A 19210-nucleotide genomic window follows, 5' to 3' on the forward strand; every position below is an offset into this window, starting at 1 on the left:
GATGAGAATGACTTATATATTATATTTTTTAAAAATATAAATATTATTTTAGATATGAGTAAATCATAAGGGCTTAAATAGTCAATGACTAAAATCATATGAGTTAAAATGAACTTTAACCCATACTATTTTTTAAAGTATAAGGATGAAAATACTAATAATAGTTAACTATAAGAGTATAATACGTAATTACCTCAATGAAAATATTTTAGTTATACTCGTTCTCAGATTTAACAAAAGTTTAATTCGATACGAATCAATCCGATTTGAATCACTTAAATCTGACAAAAGTAGCTCGTGGATCTAAAATAGTTTTATTAAATTGCCCTTAAAGCAATTATTGGTTGTTTGTTACCAAACACGAGAAATCATGGTCCAGCCGGAGGCAGCGACGTTGACTTTCTAGCCTACAAGTCTACTGTGCTGGAGCAGTGCAGGAGGAGATGAACATGGTGGCATCAGGCATCTGCCCCTTCTCAAGAGGCTAACTCCATAAGTTATTCCTCCTGAGACTGAGACCCAACCACTTCACCTCTGTGATGATCCAATAATTGTTCCTCTCCTTTCTCCTCCTCCTCCTCCTTCAGCTGCTGCTGCCAGATTCAGCTGCAGCAAATATGGCGATGAGGGCAAACCTGCGCAGATTGTGGCATGGGTCGCAACCGACGCACTCATCGTTGGAGAGCAAAGGGAAGAGCGCACCGGCCTCGAAGCATTCCCCTATTAAGCTTGTAGTTGCCGCTTTGGTTGCCATCCTTGTTATCGTTTTCTTCATCTCTAACAGCGCAGTAAGCATCCCTTGGATCTTCCTCTTCTTCTTTCTGATACTGTGATTTCTATGTCCGAGGTTTTCTTAGGTAGATTTCTTGTTTTCTTTTGAGAGTCTCAGTGTTTCCTTTCTCTTCAACTATAAAGGCAGATTTTGGGGTTAAAAATCCTCTTTCAGAAAACAATCTCTAATTTTCTGATACTTTCGGAGGATTTCACAAAAAAGTGATCTTAACAAATTGGGTTTTCATTTGTCCATCTTCCTATCTGATCTTTCATCTCAGATTACTCCTTCAAAGCATGAGATTCAATTTTGGTAAAGGAATGCTTCACATTTTCTTCTAAATGAGTTGTGTTGTTACGTGAATCAAATAGATATCATCCATTTCACATGTTTGATTCGGTAGATGATCTTTTCCTTGGTTAATGATGCCAAGTTCTTGAGACCTCATACCAAAAATTTATATGATAAACGTTTTTTATTTGTCTTATCTGTCATTCTCCATCTACCAAATTGAACTGTGCATTGATGTGAGACCAAAACAAACATGTTGCAATTCTCAATGAGTGAACAGTACTTCAACTTGTCAACACCATCAGACTTATGGCACTAATTTTAACTACAGAGGAAGGCCTCACCAAATATGCACATGCTGCATGTTCTCTAGGTTCCTAATGCCCCCTGCTTCATACTGGATCTAATTGCATGACATTAGGGACAAACCTGTGTGATGCTAAGATAATGAAGGAAAGGAAAATAGTAATAGTTTCAAAAAGTTATTGGCCACACTAGAAACGGAACAAAGCATGTACCTAAGACATGACATCTTCAGCAGAATTGGCCGAACAGCAAACTAGGAACACAATTTCTCATAATTTTCTTATGCACTTTTGGATCATTTGGAACATTGATTAAGCAGGACAACAATTGTGACAAATTATGACAAATTCTGGAGGCTTCTATTTCTCTTATTTTTACTCCAACCATTACAAATTGAGAGTGTGATTCTTCGAGAGAAATCCAATGGTATAAGTTCTCAGCAGGTAAAACCTATGGGTTAAGATAGAACTAATGATTTTAATTTTAGGAATTGTCATATATTTTGCACACTTCAATCTAAACTCGTGGTAGCAAATAGTCGATTTTGGGTGCACGATGACATAATTAACTCAATAAGCTTTAAGATTCAAATGCTACTAATGCAAACCTTTAATGCTAAGAACAGAAGATGCATGCAAATGTTAAGATCGCATAAGCAAGCTCTTTCATGCAAATATGAATGTTGCAACAGCAGCAAGCAACTATTTATCTCATTGTAATCCAACTTTCATACAAATCCTGTTGATAAAATTTCTTATTAATGGTAGTTCAAACTATCCATAGTTATATGATCAATGTGGTTGTAAAAGAGCTACATGTTTATTGATTCTATAATTACAATGTTGTATCATATTTCCAGCTTTGTGTCATTTCTGTGAGTTATGATATCTAGCTTAAAAGAAAGAAATAAAGAGAAAGAGATATTTTCTTCTTCTTGTTTGGGTTGGCAGACCTTCAGTTGGAGTGAACACGGAGTCCATGCAGAGTCTCTCAAAACGCAGCCCTCCAAAGCACAAGCAGTGCCCGTTACACAGCCCTCCAAAGCACAAACAGTGCCAGTTACACAGCCCTCCAAAGCACAAGCAATGCCTATTACCTTAACCTGTTCAAACCAAACATCACCCATCTGCAAAAGATCTTCCAATCTGGTCTCAGCTCTTTCCCTCACCACTCCCCAGCAATCCCCTACCTGTCCTGCATACTTCCGGTGGATTCACGAGGACTTGCGTCCTTGGAAGTCCACCGGAATCACAAAAGAGATGGTTGAGGGTGCTCAAAAGTTAGCGACCTTCCGTTTGGTGGTGCTTGACGGTCGAGTTTATGTCGAGGAATACTTTGGACAATCCATGACGAGGAATGTGTTCACCCTCTGGGGCATCCTCCAGCTTGTTAATCGGTATCCTGGGCGTGTCCCTGACCTTGATCTCATGTTCAACTGCGTGGACCAGCCGTCTGTTAGATCTGCTGAATATAGCTCTTCGACTCTGCCACCGGTGTTCCACTACTGCAAGGATGATCAGACATCGGATATACTCTTCCCTGACTGGTCCTTCTGGGGTTGGTAATATGTTCAAACTCAACAGTGATGGTGGTTCCTTTTCTTTGTGCTAACTGGTTTTAATGGCTATTGGAAGGCCTGAGACCAATATAAAGCCATGGGTGCCACTGATGAATGAGATGAAAGCAGCGAATGAAGAGGTGAAGTGGATTGATAGAGAACCCTTTGCATTTTGGAAGGGCAATCCGACGATGGGCAGCAACAGGCAGGAGCTTCTGAAGTGCAATGTCACGAATGAACAGGACTGGAATGCTAGGATATATTCGCAGGTAACATCTTGAACTTGATTGATTTCAGTCTCTCTTTAAATATTGTGTCTTGTGATCTGAAGAAATGCATGACAATGATACTTCTGTCCAATTGAAATAGCTTGAGAAGTTTTTGATAGACTTAGCTGTCATGTCAGCAACACAATATGGATGCATCATATCAGCTCTCATGCTGCATTCCTTTAGGCACAATTGGTAATCCCTCATGAAAAAGCTTCTTCACTATATTCCTGAGGAGGTAATTTTGAATTGTTCAGCATGAGAAATTCTTTGTAAAGATGGACTGATTCATCTCTAGCAAGTGCCATTAGCTCAACAGAGAGCAAAACAAATCTATGGTGCACGAGGCACGCATTGAACGCATTGCTTTTAGCAGATTTACATGTTCTATGAGATTACTAGAGTCTTAGTTCTTTAATCTCTGATCAATATCAGGACTTCTCTGCAGGATTGGAATCGGGAAGAAAAGCAAGGGTTCCAGCAATCGAACCTGGCCAAGCAATGCAGCCATCGGTAAGTTTCTTCTGTTTTCTGTTAAACAAGAAAACATTATAATTGCATATCTCACCATATGGAAAGATTTTGATGAGCAGATACAGGATATATGTGGACGGTCTCGCATGGTCAGTGAGCCAGAAGTACATCATGGCATGCAACTCGCCAACATTGTTTGTGAACACTCGCTGGTACGAGTTCTTCCAAAGAGGTCTCGTGCCGGGACATCACTACTGGCCGATACCAGAGAACAACAAGTGCAGGGCTATCAAGTTTGCCGTCGACTGGGGTAATCAGCACCAGGAGGAGGTAGTTACTGTGTAACACGTTTATCAGGTTAAAACTTGGATAATCCTAATCTAATCATTTCCAATTCTAACAGGCACAAGCTATGGGAAAGGCGAGCAGCAACTTTCTCACAGAAAAAGTGAAGATGGACTATGTATATGATTACATGCTGCATGTATTGACTGAATACGCGAAGCTTTTGAGGTACAAGCCTACTGTACCGGAGAAAGCCACCGAGTTCTGCTTGGAGTCCATGGCCTGCACCGCTCAGGATAACGTGAAGAGATTCTTGTTGGAATCAATGGAGAAATCAACTCATGTTTCAGAACCATGCACATTGCCTCCACCCTTCACTTCGCTGGAGCTCCAACAGCTGAGTCAGAAGACGGCTGATGCTGTGAAGCAAGTGGAGATGTGGGAGCAAAAAGCTTGGGTAGAACAAGGGAACGAGTTGTAAGCATTCCATGCACGCTAGATTGTAGTGCAGTCCCACCATCATACGTTTCATGGAACTGCAGCTACCAATTTGTTCATTTCTGATATCTCTAAAAGATGTCAAAATCTCTCCAGGCTCATGAAGAAATGTGTACTATTTGAATTCAGAAGAACAAATGCCAACGCACTTTGGGAGGTCTGTAAGATCTATAAGATCATAAACATATACATTAATTATTCTTTGTAATTCATACAGTAAAACAAATGCAGTTGGCTTTATTTTTGCATAGGTTCTACAATTCTTATATAGCATCTTGCATTTTAGCAGCTTTATTCTCTTGCTTGTGGCATCATGATAAGATTGCTCTTTTGTGACTGTGGTGTCATGATCAGGTTTGAACCATCCCAAGGGTTGCAGCATATACTTGCTGATGTCAAATGCTACCAACTGTAAGAAAGATTCCATGCGAAGGCAAAGAAGATTGCAGAAGTTGTAATTGCACATGAAACAACTTTCTCCTTGACATTTTTTGGCACTATGAAGCTACAGCTTCATCTTTTAAAGTCCAGTGTGGATGCTATTTATGTAAAGAGAGTTGGCATTTGTTGACCTTGTCTCTGACCAGGTCAAACACCTTCCACAAGGATCTCCCCCTCCCCTGCATAAAACAGAGGTGTCGACAACCCAGTTTTGCTGTTTCAGCAATGTAACTTTATTGAATGATCTCTAATTTATCTCAATATTATAGAGCTGTTCCATGCCTTTCTTTGTGGATCAAGCAATACCGTCTAAGATTAGCTAAGCAAGCAAAGACTAAGCCCTTAAAAGTTTGGTGCTTGCGAGCAAATCCAGGTTGACTCCCTTTACATGGGAATGCATCCTCCTCAACTTCGTGCCGTGTTTAGGCCGCCATGACTTCTTCTGCTGTCATCGTCTGCACTTGGTATACTCTCAGGTAACAATAGACCATTTAACTGATGGGGGAGAAGAACCTACAAGGAGATCAACAAATCTATCTTTAGAGTGACTGCTACTTCATGACGTACTCTGTTGTTAAGCCTATCCTCCGAGACTACGTGAACTCGAATATTATTTAAGAAAAAAGGAGGACTAAAAAAGAATAAAGATTAAGGGACATTTTGATTCCAAATCATATTGTTATCACAAATGCTAAGGAGATCGAACATCAATTTGAATTAAATAATTTCATCTACGAAAGCAAAACATTAGCGATTACATTAAAAATCTTTTCTTTATTTTTTCCATCACAGAGAACGGTAACACATTTCGCCGCTCATGTCAACACAGTCTAAGAAGACGAAACAATGGAGAAAAGTCAGCAAAGGTGGCCTTGCAGGAAAAATATGCCCAAAATCAACCATCTTCAATCTACAAAGTCATAAAGCTGGAAAATATCATTTTCCTCGTAACATAGGACACGAGTCTACCTTTCCAGAAGGTGCAGCTCTGCTTTATAATAGCCTCAATTTAGGGAGGAACAAAGTCCAAGCTGTGATAGGTTGAATGCGAGCGAGATGGGAAAATAGGCTTAATTTGTGATTTTAGCTCTTTATGCACGTGCTGAAGCGATCTCGGCGTCATCGAGATTCGCGCACAACCATCGTCAGCAAGCGTATTTGAGAGTTTCGGTGGGGTCGGGTGGCAACTCCGTCCTCGTCACGGTGGACAGCAGAAGACCGACTTCCAATTCAGGTCGTGTGCCTCTTTCGTCCGTTCCGCCTAGGTCAACTTCACCCGAGGACTTTCGACACAGCCGGTTCATGGCATTTTGGGGGGTAAGCGCGTGAGGCACTACTTTTAGCCAAAAGAAGTCTAATTAGAGTAGGTTTTGTGCTTTGCATGACATGACACAAAAAAAAGCTTCATAAATAAATAAGCTATATTTGAAAAGTATGATTAAAAATAAAATACAAAGAAGACTCCTTAATCTCCTTCGTTTTCTTCTCCTCTTTTTTTTATTATAATAGTTAATTAATTAATTAATTAATTTTTATGCTTCATGGTTGTTGATAGCCGTATGTTATTGGCGAGGGTTTTAAGCGCCGGCCCTTGGTGCCTTGGCCGGAGGCACGAAGAACTCGGCCACGATCCGCCGTTGGATCTTCCCGGTGGCGGTCTTCGGCAGCGAGTCCGTGATGAACACCCGCTTCGGCACCTTGAACGCTGCCAGGTTCTTCCGGCAATGTCTCACCACCTCTGCCTCGTCCACCTCCGCCCCTTCCCTCGGTATCACCGCGCAATTGATCTGCCATCGATCGATAAGACCCATGTTAGAATCGTCGTCGCCGTCCGATAAGAAACCAACGGATCCAGCGGCTTACCTCCTCTCCGTACTTGTCGTCCGGCACGCCGAACGCCACCCCTTGCGCGATGTCCGGGTGGTCCAACAGCACCGCGTCCACTTCGATGGGCGATATCTTCTCGCCTGAGAAGAAGATGAAGGGATTCGAGGACTGAGAGATTGCATAACGGGATGCAGGGTACGATGGGAATTGGTGGAGATGGATGCGTACCTCCGCGGTTGATGAGTTCCTTGATGCGGCCGACGAGGTGGAGGTAGCCGTCGGCGTCGAGGAAGCCGACGTCGCCGGTGTGGAACCAACCGAAGGCGAAAGCCGCCTTGTTAGCCTCTGGGTTGTTCTTGTAACCCTTGGTCACGTTGGGGCCCCGTATGCACACCTCCCCGGGCACGTTCGGCGGGCGGCGAGCGCCCTCCTCGTCGAGGATCGCCATCTCCAGCCCAGTCGGACGCCCCACGGCGCCCGGCTTCCGGGGCCCGTCATCCGGGAGCGGGTTTGACGCCATCTGGTGGGCCGCCTCTGTCATCGCGTACGCCTCCAACACCGGCGCACCGAAGGCCGCCTCGAGGTGCTCCAGGATCACCGGCGCCAGCGAGGCACTGCAGCTCCGGATGAAGCGGAGCTTCGGGTAGACCGGCTCGGGCCGGCTGGCGTGGCGGTCAAGGAGGATTTGGTGGATGGTGGGCACCGCAGTGTACCACGTGGCGCCGGAGGCACGCATGTCGGCCCAGAAGGTGGAGGCCGAGAAGCGGCCGGCGGCTGGGAGGGCCACGGAGGCGCCGGCGGAGAGGGAGGACAGAAGTGCCGCCACCAGGCCGTGAACGTGGAACAGGGGGAGAACGATCACGGTCGAGTCGGACTCGGTGAGCCGGTACGCTGACCGGATATTCGTGACAGACGCCGCGAGGTTGAGCTGGGTCAGAGGGACGCCCTTGGGTCGGCTAGTGGTGCCGGAGGTGTGCAGGAACAGCGCGACGTCAGAGGGGTCGTTAACGCGCCCAGCGAGCGGGGTGACGGCGACGTCGGCCGTCGTCGCGCCATCTGGGAGTGAGAGTTCGAGCGTACCGGACGCGTCGCGGAGTGATGCAGCGGCGCGGGGGATTCCAAGCTGGGCAGCGGCGGCCTCCGCGGCCGCGTTGCCCTCGGCGTTGGTCACCAGCAGCTTTGTCTCCAAGTCGGAGAGGTAGAACACGAACTCATCCTCGGTGTAAGCGGAGTTGAGCGGCGCCACCACGGCCCGGGCGCGAATCACCGCCAGAAACACGATCACAAGCTGCACGAACGTCAAAGCAACACGTCAGCCGGACGCCTCGGCGACCCCCACGGCGGCGATCAATCAAACCAAGGCAAGAGAAAGCAAGACGAACCTCGACGGTGTTGGGGAAAGCGAGGGCGATCACGTCGCCGGGGCTGACGCCGGCGGCGGCAAGGCGGGCGGCGGCGTCATCCACGAGTTGGTGGAGGCGTTCGTGGGAGAGATCGAGTCTGCCGGGGACGGAGATGGCGCGCCGGGAGGGGAACTCTCCGGCGGCCTTCCTCAGCACTCCGGTGAGAGTGAGCCCTTCCATTTCCACCACTCAAATTGCTACCCGAATTAACAAAAGCAACGAACGAACAGATACGGCTCAAACCAAAACAACCACACACGAACACCAATCGAAACAGAAACAAGCGCGAGCCACAGCGGGGACGGAGAGAAATGGAGCGACGGGGGGCGCCTTTAAATAGAGCAGGGTGATGGGACCACGTCGTCTGGGGTAGGTCGTCGGGGAGGTAAGTACACGTGTCAAGCGCAGGAGGACGCGTAAGGCACAAGGATTCCAGCGCCCGTGGCCTCCGCACTGACGGTTACGCAATCACACGTGGACGCGTGAAACCGGAAGGCACACTCCACGGTTGCGATCGGTCCGCCGATCTGTTGAACTCGTTCGTGGGAAGCTGCGTACAGGAGACGTTGACGGAACGAACAGGTCACGCGCGGTTCAAGCGGGAAGGCGGGGGAAGCGAAGAGGAAAGCGGAGGACATGCCAGTGGGTGTCCATATCAGTTACAGCCTCCACGTGATTCACCTCCTTTCAAACACGCTTAAATGTATCTGACGGCAACCGTTCGATCGTCGATAATCACCGAGGGGAATGACAACGAACGGGTGCGATGAACTCCGCCCTTGGGGTTTGACCCGGTCGTCGAAACCCAAGACTTCCGATCCTGGTCAAACAGTCCAAGATGGACTCACCCGCAACGGTGTTCAAAAGGGGGTGAAAGTAGAGAAAATTACAGTTCTAATTGCAGATAATTATTACAGTCTTAATTGCTTCTCTTCTGATGCACCTTTCAGCGACTTTTGGTGGGGAAGATTAAAAACGTTATAATTGTTTACTATATAAGATTAATGCGTTGACAACTTGCATAGTCAATTAATTTTTTTTACATGTCATATATTGGGAAAAAAACTCTATTTTTAATAAACCAAATTTATATGATAAAGAAGCAAAGTAGCATTAGGCCTCACTTTGCCAGGTGAATCAATCATCTCCACCAAGTGTTCCTAAAACATTCCTGATACAAGGAATCTTATGCAGTTGTTTCTTCATTCCACCTCCACCGAGTGTACCTATAGAGAGAGAGAGAGACGGGGCAGTCTTTGGTCACCCGTAATGGAAGGTTTCTGGAAAGGAACCGTCCGTGTTCCGATGACATAAGTGCTTGCGTCTCTGCTCGCTGGGGAAGGCAGCGTCTAATTACGGCTTAATGATGAATCGAAATGACTATTTTGTCCCCAATAATTTCTGCTCCTAATAAAACTGCTCTGACGTTTATTAAATAAATAGTTTTATGTAGCAGGAAATGAAATGAATATAGAAACGGGATGAAATGGAGTAGAAGGAAAAAATATTATAGATTCCACCCAACAAAATTTGTTACCATCATACCCTTCAGTTTCATGTAAGCAATGTGAAGATAGTTATATGCTGTATAATATAATTATGTGCATAGAGGTTAGTGAGGTAATTGTAAACTTTATAGCAACCACGCCTATGATTAATATAGATAAAATAGAACAACATTTCGATTGTGCTCTTAACACAGTCATATGACCTATTACTCTATCAATAAAATTGAGATGGGGCCGCGGTACGATTGTAAGATAATTTCTTTGTGATCAAAGATTAGATGATAGGAAATTAATCTTATCTGTCTTTTATTTAGGTAAATTTGATTAGTTTGAATGGTATTTTATATATTATAATATGGTAACTTACTAAATAAAATATTAAATTATTGAAAGATTTCAAATATATAAATTATGGAAAGAATTAAAAAAAATAAATTATAATTATGATTGAAGATTTCAAATCCTGATGAAAGGTTCGATGAAGATTGATCTACAAGAATATAAGCATATCAATCAAGAATATTATCTTATTCGAAAAAATAAAATTATATATTTAATTATAAAATGTTTACTTTTATATTTTTAATATTTTTATACTTAGCTTTGAAAAAGATAAAAATAATGTAATAAAAATCAATCATAAATGGATATTAGAGAACCATATGTCATAATCATCATTGTGAATACTATGAACGTTATATTTCAGTTAACGTAATACTCCTGATTAATCCCAATGTTTGATAAGTACATTATTATTAATTTTAACTTAGATATTTTGATTAATGATTTAAGCTAAACGAAGTTAATAAATCAATTAGTCCATCATATTTATGACATGATATTTGATATCAGTCGACTAAAGTTAGAAGACTAAGATTGATTTATAAGGATTTGATAAGTATACTATTATATTGATTAATCTTTATAAATCTTTATAAGGATTTAGAAGAATTTGATCATGATAGTTAATATAATATTTTTTATTATTATCTTTCAAATTCCTCTATATACAATATAGCAAGAACAATAGTACTATTGGAATACAGTAAGGAAAAATAAAAAAATTGAACCACCTAAAATGATCTCGTTGAAATGTCGATATCAATCCTCTTTTTCATTTTTACATAATATCATTTATTTTTTAAAATATTAATGATAAATAAATAAAAATAATATATATACTAATATTGAGACATTGACACGTGGATTCTTGATCGAGTGACACTCATGTCTTGCTAGCGTGACTAAGTGAAGGTACATGATCGACATGATAATATAACCTATAACACCTAATGATTCAAGTAACGTTGGAGTAATGTTCGATTATTTTACGATACTCCTATGCGATAATTCTTGATTAATTATCTATGATTGTAAAAGCTATCTATAAAGAGGCTTCATACACATTCATATCTCTTATCTAAACTTCAATATATCATTCTCTGTATCACTGATTTAAGTATCAGATTAATCTTTATATATATATATATATATATATATATATATATATATATACGGTTTGGGAGCGAGTTTGCTCGGTCAATCTTATAAAAGACCATTTGATCGATCAGTTATTGGTGCGATTTATAGGCTCACAAAGAATGATTTTATCCTTTTCGAAGTACGTGAGTCCAACTTATAAACCCTTGTTTCCCAATGCTCCTCAACGAATATGAGATTTAATTACCGTATCAATATATATACACTACTGTCGTCCTTCAATTGTTCTTCAAGAGCAATTTCATTCTCCTAGTTGGACTCTCCCTGTACCATTGCCCGGTTTGGAAAGTGTCAAAGTCACCACATGGAAAAGACCAACTTAGGTATTCTAACACACGCTTCAACCGAACCAACAACCGATGTATCAGAAGCCGAGGCCTTCCCGCCATTGAACTCAGCCGCTTGTGGCCTAAATGCATCAAGAAAAGGAATCATACGAAAAGAAGCTGTGGGTGGCACGCGAGAAGTGCTTCAAATGCATCCAGAAAAGGACTCATGACAAGGTTTCAACTGCTCCACGCACTCGTCGTGTTGATTCGATGCACACATCCGTCCAAAGTCGCGACGACGTGTTCCTCGACAAGGCGAAGGCGAAGGCGAAGGGGAAGGGGGAGGGGGGACGGGAAGGTGAACCACCTGAAGACCCAAACTGACGCGTGTTTCTTAGGAACCCAAGAAACTGATGTAGCTATTCTTTACTTATTTTACTCTTGCCTTCTTTGTCACGCAAAACAATTACGTATACGCGTGCCACGAGTCCACGGATTAATGGGATGATCGTGTGGGACCCAACTTGGGTTTGGTACTTAGTTTTAATTCGAAATTTGAAAACTCGAATCATTTAAGAATTATATTATAATATCCTCATAACTTTCAAAAAACATGCATTTGAGGATAATAATAATGTACGCTTGCCCACTACTGGTGACTAAAAGTAACGCCACCGTTAGTTCCGCGGCCGCAGAACAGGTGTGTCGCGTGCACCACGTCATCGAGAGCAGTATTTTTTTATCCACCCACTTCTTACCCGCTTGTTGATTGGGTCACCGGTAGGTATTGGTTCGAGTATGTGTCGTCCAAAACTAAAAGAATGTCGGCCCGACGACGGAGTTAACGAGGTCTTAAGAAAAAGAGAGATTAATGAGGAACGGTCGTATTAAAAGAGGAAGGAAAGAGAGAGCGAACGTTCTCTTTCTACCGGTCTCCACTGCGACTGCGTCCCCTCGTCCTTCCTAATCCTTATATGATTCCTCCCCCGCGCCCCCTCCCCCCCCCTCCTCTGTCTCTCTTCCGAATAGGGTTTCATATTACTGTAGGATCCCATTAACAGCTCGAATTCTCGACCTCCCACGGTGCCATTGCAGACGACAATCGAAGGGTTCTCTAGCTCGCAAGGTGGGCGACTTCGCATTCGACCCGATTCTTTTGTCTTGCATGTTATGCTTCCTTCTTGATCTCGAGAAGATGCGTTATTTTGGCTTTGTTGATTATGGTTCCGAGAGGGGAGAAGTGGGGACAATGGTTTGTTATGGTGTTCGTGGGTAACAGATTTAGATGGAGAGATAGTTTCGTTGATTAGAGCGTGTTAGACTTTTCGATTTTTGGGAGACAGGAAGATGGGGATTCCGTCGATCGATTGCTCACCTGAAGCTGGAGAAATCCCGGCTGCTGCTTGATTTCGGTGTCGAACATTTTCTTTTGAAAGAGCCTCGATGTTCGAGGTTCTATAATAGTTGCTGGAATTATGAAAGCTTGGTCCTTTTTATAACTTGGTTAATTGAATATTGGAATTTCCTTCGGTTACCTACTTAGTAAATGAGGTTTTCCCCCAGTTTAATGTGCTAACATTTGATACCCTAGCAGATAATGACAATCACATTATGGGAGGATGAATTTTCATCCTTTTACTAGATGATTGAATTTGTTATTTTCATGTTATTCTCTTTTTCTAATTCAGCCTGCAAGAAAAGTTGTATCTATGGGGATGATAGAGAAAAATTGGCTAAAAAGAATTAAACTGAAAAAGACATGAACTTGGTTCCTCTCCCATCAATTCAACAAATGAAACTACAACGGAAAAGATGAATTTGAGGGAAATTTTACTGCATTGTCGTATTCTTGTTTAGGGAAAATCTTCCTTTTTCTACAAATATGCCTGGGCTATTGCTGTGCGATTGTAGATTTAACCTTGGTAGTTTTTTTTATCTCCGGAACTCCCAACCTTGGTTGTTAATTCTATTTATTTGCCTTCTCATTTCTCAACTTCTAAGTTAGTTGGAGCTTCAATCTGCCATTCAGCCTTTTTTTTTTTCTTTTGATTTAACTATTCTTCACTTGAATCTTTATGGTGGTTAAGCTTATAGCAAGCAATTGTGACCTTTGAGATCATATCTCAGAGATGCTTTAATAACTTCTGAATAATTACCTTGGACAAGACATGCTGAATTGCATTATTCTACCACGGTATTCTGGCAAGATTGCATAATAGTATCTTGTTTTTTTCTGGCTTCCCAATTGTAATCAGAGACATCAATACAATAATTATGGGATCCTTTTCACTTTACTTCTCCTTGCTAGTTGGGTTGTTATCGAAGCCATTTGGTCTCCTTTGTACTCACCATAATAAAATTTGTGACATCTATTTCTTTCTTGGTTATACTGTTCATTGAACAAATACCTACACACATGCTGACACCACCCCTTGTCTTAGATGGTAAACTATCTTTGCTCCTGCCATGAGAGACTTGATATTCGGTCCCCATATTGAGTAATCTGCCATTTTCTCTACAGCTATGGTGGATGACCCCTCTGTGGGCTGTGACACAAATAGGGTTAATGGTCTTCTACCCTACTTGTTCTAGGAAAATATAAAGACAACGTAATAGGAAAAAAAATTATAAAGCCCTTTAGCATCAAAATGTGTTTAATTACTGTTTATAGCCATGTAAGTTACAGTTTTATCACAAGTGTTGGTCAATATCATTCCCATGATTGCTAGATTATTGAGAGTCTTTAAAGTGATATGATCCTGAATACGTTTCCTTAAGTTAATTTATTTTGTGATCTTGCTGTGCCAGTTAGAATGTCACAGTGTTATGGTTGGTTATCACTAGTATTGGTATTTGACTGACTTCGGAATCTCTTTCTCTCGTCTTAGTTCATTATGAGAATATCTTGCTATCCTTCTGTTTACTGACACTGCTTTTTATCTTGAACCCGTCAATTATGTAGATCTCTTATGAAAGTCCATCAAGATTTGACAGAGATGAGCAATTACAAATTGGGCGTGGAAGTTGTGAGTGCCCATGACCTCATGCCCAAGGGTGGGCATGGTTCTTCGAGTCCTTGTGTGGAGCTTCATTTTGATGGCCAGAAGTTTCGTACCACCATCAAGGAAAAAGACCTCAATCCTGTCTGGGATGAGCGCTTCTACTTCAACATTGCAGATCCTGCTTCTCTCCCTGAACTTGCACTTGAAGCTTCTGTGATCAGCTTTAACAAGGCCACACATTCTAAGACAATCCTTGGCAAGGTCCGAATCGCTGGGGCCTCTTTTGTCCCCTTTGCAGATGCTGTAGTCATGCAGTATCCATTGGAAAAGCGTGGAATGTTTTCTCGTGTAAAGGGAGAACTCAGCCTTAAAGTATTCCTCACCAATGATCCCTCAATAAAACCTTCCAACCCACTTCCAGCTATTGATTCCAATCCCAGTAACCCTCCTCCAAGCCAAGCTCATAAAGTACTTGCCCAGGTCCCAATATTAAGTAGAAGCACACCAAGAGAAAACAAATCAGATTCAAGACATACATTTCACAGTATTCCAAAAAAGATTGACCAGCACCATTATTCTGCTCCAGTCAGTGAGCCACTGAGGCATGTAGTTGATTCTATGAAACCTGAGCCTCAACCCCATAGAATGTTCAAGGTGTACTCGTTGGTATCGACTCAACAACCAGTGGACTATGCACTGAAAGAAACTAGCCCTTTCCTAGGTGGTGGTCAGATTGTTGGAGGGAGAGTTATCCGAGCTGAGAAGCCAGCTAGTACATATGATCTTGTGGAACAAATGCAATATCTTTTTGTACGTGTTGTGAAGGCACGAGATTTACCAGCCATGGATGTCACAGGAAGCCTAGATCCATATGTTGAAGTGAAAGTGGGTAACTACAAGGGGACCACAAAACATTTTGAGAAGAAGCAGAACCCAGAATGGAATGAAGTATTTGCATTCTCCAGAGAACATATGCAGGCATCAATTCTTGAAGTTGTCATCAAAGACAAAGATCTTCTCAAGGATGATTTTGTTGGGATCATACGATTTGATTTACATGATGTTCCAACACGTGTCCCACCAGATAGCCCATTGGCTCCAGAGTGGTATCGTCTTGAGGACAAGATGGGGGATAAAACCAAAGGTGAATTGATGCTTGCAGTTTGGATAGGAACCCAAGCTGATGAGTCATTTCCTGATGCATGGCACTCAGATGCAGTGGCACGTTTTGATGCCTCTTCTGTTATCTCTCACATAAAGTCAAAAGTCTACCATGCACCCAGGCTGTGGTATGTTCGAGTTAACATTGTTGAGGCACAAGATATTGTGATAAAAGAAAAGGCTCGCTTTCCAGATGTTTATGTCAAGGCTCAACTAGGCAATCAGGTCTTGAAGACAAGAACAGTTCAGGCACGGACATTTAACCCTCTATGGAATGAAGACCTCATGTTTGTGGCTGCAGAACCCTTCGAAGATCACCTCATCCTCTCTGTAGAAGACCGTGTAGCACCAAACAAAGATGAGGTGTTAGGCCGTGTTGTTATTCCTTTGGGATCCCTAGAGAAGCGAGTTGATGACCACATTATACTAGGTCACTGGTTCGATCTCGAGAAGCCTGTTTTGATCGATGTAGACCAGCTGAAGAAGGATAAGTTTTCAACCCGGATTTTCCTCCGAGTCTGCCTGGATGGTGGATATCATGTGCTTGATGAGTCTACCCACTATAGTAGTGACCTAAGACCAACAGCAAAGCAGCTATGGAAACCTTCAATTGGACTGCTTGAGCTTGGCGTCCTTAATGCAGAGGGTCTTCATCCTATGAAGTCACGAGAAGGAAAAGGGACATCAGATACCTATTGTGTAGCCAAGTATGGTCAGAAATGGGTGCGTACTCGTACCGTCATCGACAGCCTAAGCCCAAGATACAATGAGCAGTACACATGGGAGGTTTATGATCCGGCTACAGTTCTTACAGTTGGTGTCTTTGACAATTGCCAACTTGAGAAGGGTTCTAATGGTGACAAGGATGCAAAGATTGGCAAGGTTCGCATACGGCTATCAACACTTGAAACAGGTCGTGTGTACACACACTCATACCCACTTCTAGTTTTACACCCGTCGGGTGTTAAGAAGATGGGTGAAATCCATCTTGCCATACGGTTCTCATCTACATCGTTTGTTAACATGATGTACATATACTCGCAACCGCTGCTACCGAAGATGCATTACATACGGCCGTTAATGATGATGCAACAGGATATGCTGCGGCACCAAGCAGTCCAAATAGTAGCTGCACGTCTTAATCGAATGGAGCCACCCCTCAGAAAGGAAGTTGTTGAATACATGTCTGATGTTGACTCTCACTTATGGAGTATGCGCCGAAGCAAAGCAAATTTCTTCAGACTCATGTCAGTTTTCTCAGGCTTGTTTTCGGTGAGCAGATGGTTTGGAGATATTTGCAAATGGAAGAACCCCATCACCACTGTACTGGTGCACATTCTGTTCATCATGCTAGTGTGCTTCCCGGAACTAATACTTTCTACGATATTTCTATATATGTTCCTGGCAGGCCTTTGGAACTACCGCTATCGACCACGTTATCCTCCGCACATGAACACAAAAATTTCTCATGCAGAGGCTGTGCATCCTGATGAGCTTGATGAGGAATTTGATTCTTTTCCTACCAGCCGAGGCGCAGAACTTGTTCGTATGAGGTACGATCGGTTAAGGAGTGTCGCTGGACGGATACAAACTGTGGTTGGTGATATAGCGACTCAAGGGGAGAGGGTCCAGGCGTTGCTTAGCTGGAGGGATCCACGGGCCACTTCGGTATTTGTGTTATTCTGCCTGATTGCAGCACTCGTGCTGTACGTGACCCCATTGCAGGTGTTGGCTGCTCTGGCAGGCTTCTATATCATGAGGCATCCAAGATTCCGGCACAGGATACCTTCGGCACCTCTAAACTTCTTCAGGCGCTTGCCAGCAAAGACAGACAGTATGCTTTAAATGGATTCAAGTTAATAGGTTTTTGGTGTAGTAATTTTCTTTTTTGTTTAATGTGTTCATAGTTTTTCTTGCTTCCTTTTGTTTCTTCTGCTTTTTTGTTCTATGTAGAAAATTGAACAGTTGATGAACTGCAAATAATATACTGAAACCTCTCTACCACTGACAGTTTGTGAATCTACTGGTTCCTCTACTTTCACCACACAGTTAATGATGTGTGAGTTATTGATATCCCTGACCTTAATGTACAGCTTTGAACCAAAGGCTTGACATATACCATCTTGATATGAACTACAAAATTTCTTGTGATAACATTTTCAGTCTGGCTTTTCTTTTTATTTATTATGCCTTTTTCTTGTGAAAAATCTTATTTGCGTTAACATTTTCAGAAAATTCTCTTGAATTTTTATGCCTTGATGGAAGTTTCAATGACTGGTAAGGCCTGAGAGCTTGCTTGCAGCATGAAACCAGCCATGGAGTTCATTTTGTTCCTTACAAGATGTGTGAACTTACACAAGTCCACAGACATGGCAATTGCTCCATTAACCAAAACTCAATGGCCCTTATGTAGCAGTCCAGTCTAATTCTAAAGCTTCTACTTCATTTTCATCCTCAAAATCACATGTAATCTGAACCAGTAAAAGATAGTTGTAGGAAGAATAGTTATCAGATCAGTTCAGTTACTGCATGCTTGGAAAGGGTGACTGCAGGTGGTGTTGTTGGAACCACATTTCTCAACTTTGTACTAACATTGAGAATGTTTTATGGTGAATTCATGTTAGTTGTTGATTGAAGTGTGTGTGTGTGTGTATAATTACAATGATCTCTTACATATAATTGACAGCAAAAGTTATGTGGGAAGTTCTCACTTCTAGAAAATTGATCTACAAGTGTGCAAAGATGCAGCAAAGTGTCATCTGATTTATTGCAACTGGTAACATTCCAAACTTGTCCCAATCTTACATATCAAATCATCAATTCTGGATCTAAATTAAAGGAAAAGAACAAAAAATTCTCCAAAATTTTCTTTTTCTCTCATACCAAAATCAACACGATGCATCTTCCACAGACTGTAGCATCAGCAAACGTTGCATGGAGGGTAAGCAAAAAACCTCTGCTGCCCCACTGCTTCTGATCTCCGCCATTTCTCGGCCAGCATTCGCACGTCGCGCTTCACACGGACTGGGAAGGAACGCCCTTGTTGCAGCAGACACACCGAGGTCAGCACCATCCTCTGTCATTCTCTCGTGATCAGGTGCACGCGTTGCATCGTACCTTCGACTGCAGCGAGATTGAAGTAGAGGTCGAGCACGTTGGGCAGCCATGGTAGCAGTCCGGGGAGCAGAGCCTCCGCATGAAGTCGGCGTCCAGCAGCGCGTCCGAGGAGATCCCGACGATGCCCAGGTCGAGCGCGCACGCCGCCACGCACTCGTCCGTCTCGACCCAGTCGCTGAACCCCTCGGCGGCGATCTCCGACGCGGCGCAGGTGTACGCCCCCGGCCGCCCCCCGCGCGCGTTCCTCTCGAGCACACAGCGCGTGCCGGCGGCCGACACCGCGTCGAAGCTCTCGCACGTCGTGCCGCGCCCTGCGAGGCTGGTGTGAGGACAGAGGAAGATTACCTGCAGATTAAGGTTAGCTTGCACCTCGTGCTTCAGACGCGCAGAAGACGATCAGGAGACCGAACGAGGCGAAGAACTTGGAGGCCATGGAATTATCCTCGACGCCCTGGCAATGTAGCTCGAGAGGCGCTCCATGGAAGTGCCATATAAATAGACCATGGAGAAAGGTGTTCGATTTGACCAC

The 19210-nt window shown here is 43.1% G+C and overlaps 3 protein-coding genes across 3 annotated transcripts; 2 read left to right on the top strand and 1 right to left on the bottom strand.

Moving 5' to 3' along the window:
* Window positions 1-373: 373 nt before the first annotated feature.
* Window positions 374-4701, top strand: LOC103971527 (uncharacterized). The gene is made up of 6 exons (XM_009385563.3): window positions 374-788; window positions 2320-2930; window positions 3004-3196; window positions 3645-3709; window positions 3790-4000; window positions 4074-4701. Exons 1-6 carry the CDS (start codon window positions 618-620, stop codon window positions 4434-4436), a joined length of 1614 nt encoding a protein of 537 aa, XP_009383838.1. The 5' UTR covers window positions 374-617; the 3' UTR covers window positions 4437-4701.
* Window positions 4702-6297: 1596 nt separating this feature from the next.
* On the bottom strand, window positions 6298-8430 carry LOC135597665 (probable CoA ligase CCL9). Its single transcript, XM_065090927.1, has 4 exons — window positions 8104-8430; window positions 6950-8009; window positions 6758-6861; window positions 6298-6681 (listed from the first exon to the last, which is right to left on the bottom strand). The coding sequence occupies exons 1-4, from the start codon at window positions 8302-8304 to the stop codon at window positions 6472-6474; spliced, it is 1575 nt and encodes a 524-aa protein (XP_064946999.1). The 5' UTR covers window positions 8305-8430; the 3' UTR covers window positions 6298-6471.
* A 3916-nt stretch (window positions 8431-12346) lies between these two features.
* LOC135597671 (FT-interacting protein 3-like) lies at window positions 12347-17568 on the top strand. The gene is made up of 2 exons (XM_065090935.1): window positions 12347-12527; window positions 14364-17568. Exon 2 carries the CDS (start codon window positions 14371-14373, stop codon window positions 17407-17409), a length of 3039 nt encoding a protein of 1012 aa, XP_064947007.1. The 5' UTR covers window positions 12347-12527; window positions 14364-14370; the 3' UTR covers window positions 17410-17568.
* Window positions 17569-19210: the final 1642 nt, after the last annotated feature.

Source organism: Musa acuminata, chromosome BXJ1-2 (assembly GCF_036884655.1).
Source record: "Musa acuminata AAA Group cultivar baxijiao chromosome BXJ1-2, Cavendish_Baxijiao_AAA, whole genome shotgun sequence".
In the NCBI taxonomy this organism is placed as follows: domain Eukaryota; kingdom Viridiplantae; phylum Streptophyta; class Magnoliopsida; order Zingiberales; family Musaceae; genus Musa; species Musa acuminata.

What these genes read in the sequence shown, in the direction of transcription:
- LOC103971527 (XM_009385563.3), top strand. Translation starts at nt 618, where the DNA reads ATGGCGATGAGGGCAAACCTGCGCAGATTGTGGCATGGGTCGCAACCG. An exon ending in TCTTCATCTCTAACAGCGCA is followed by an intron (nt 789 to 2,319) that starts GTAAGCATCCCT and finishes TTGGGTTGGCAG; the next exon opens with ACCTTCAGTTGGAGTGAACA. An exon ending in GCCAAGCAATGCAGCCATCG is followed by an intron (nt 3,710 to 3,789) that starts GTAAGTTTCTTC and finishes TTTGATGAGCAG; the next exon opens with ATACAGGATATATGTGGACG.
- LOC135597665 (XM_065090927.1), bottom strand. Translation starts at nt 8,304, where the DNA reads ATGGAAGGGCTCACTCTCACCGGAGTGCTGAGGAAGGCCGCCGGAGAG. An exon ending in CTTTCCCCAACACCGTCGAG is followed by an intron (nt 8,010 to 8,103) that starts GTTCGTCTTGCT and finishes ACGTTCGTGCAG; the next exon opens with CTTGTGATCGTGTTTCTGGC. An exon ending in GGAACTCATCAACCGCGGAG is followed by an intron (nt 6,862 to 6,949) that starts GTACGCATCCAT and finishes TCTTCTTCTCAG; the next exon opens with GCGAGAAGATATCGCCCATC.
- LOC135597671 (XM_065090935.1), top strand. Translation starts at nt 14,371, where the DNA reads ATGAAAGTCCATCAAGATTTGACAGAGATGAGCAATTACAAATTGGGC.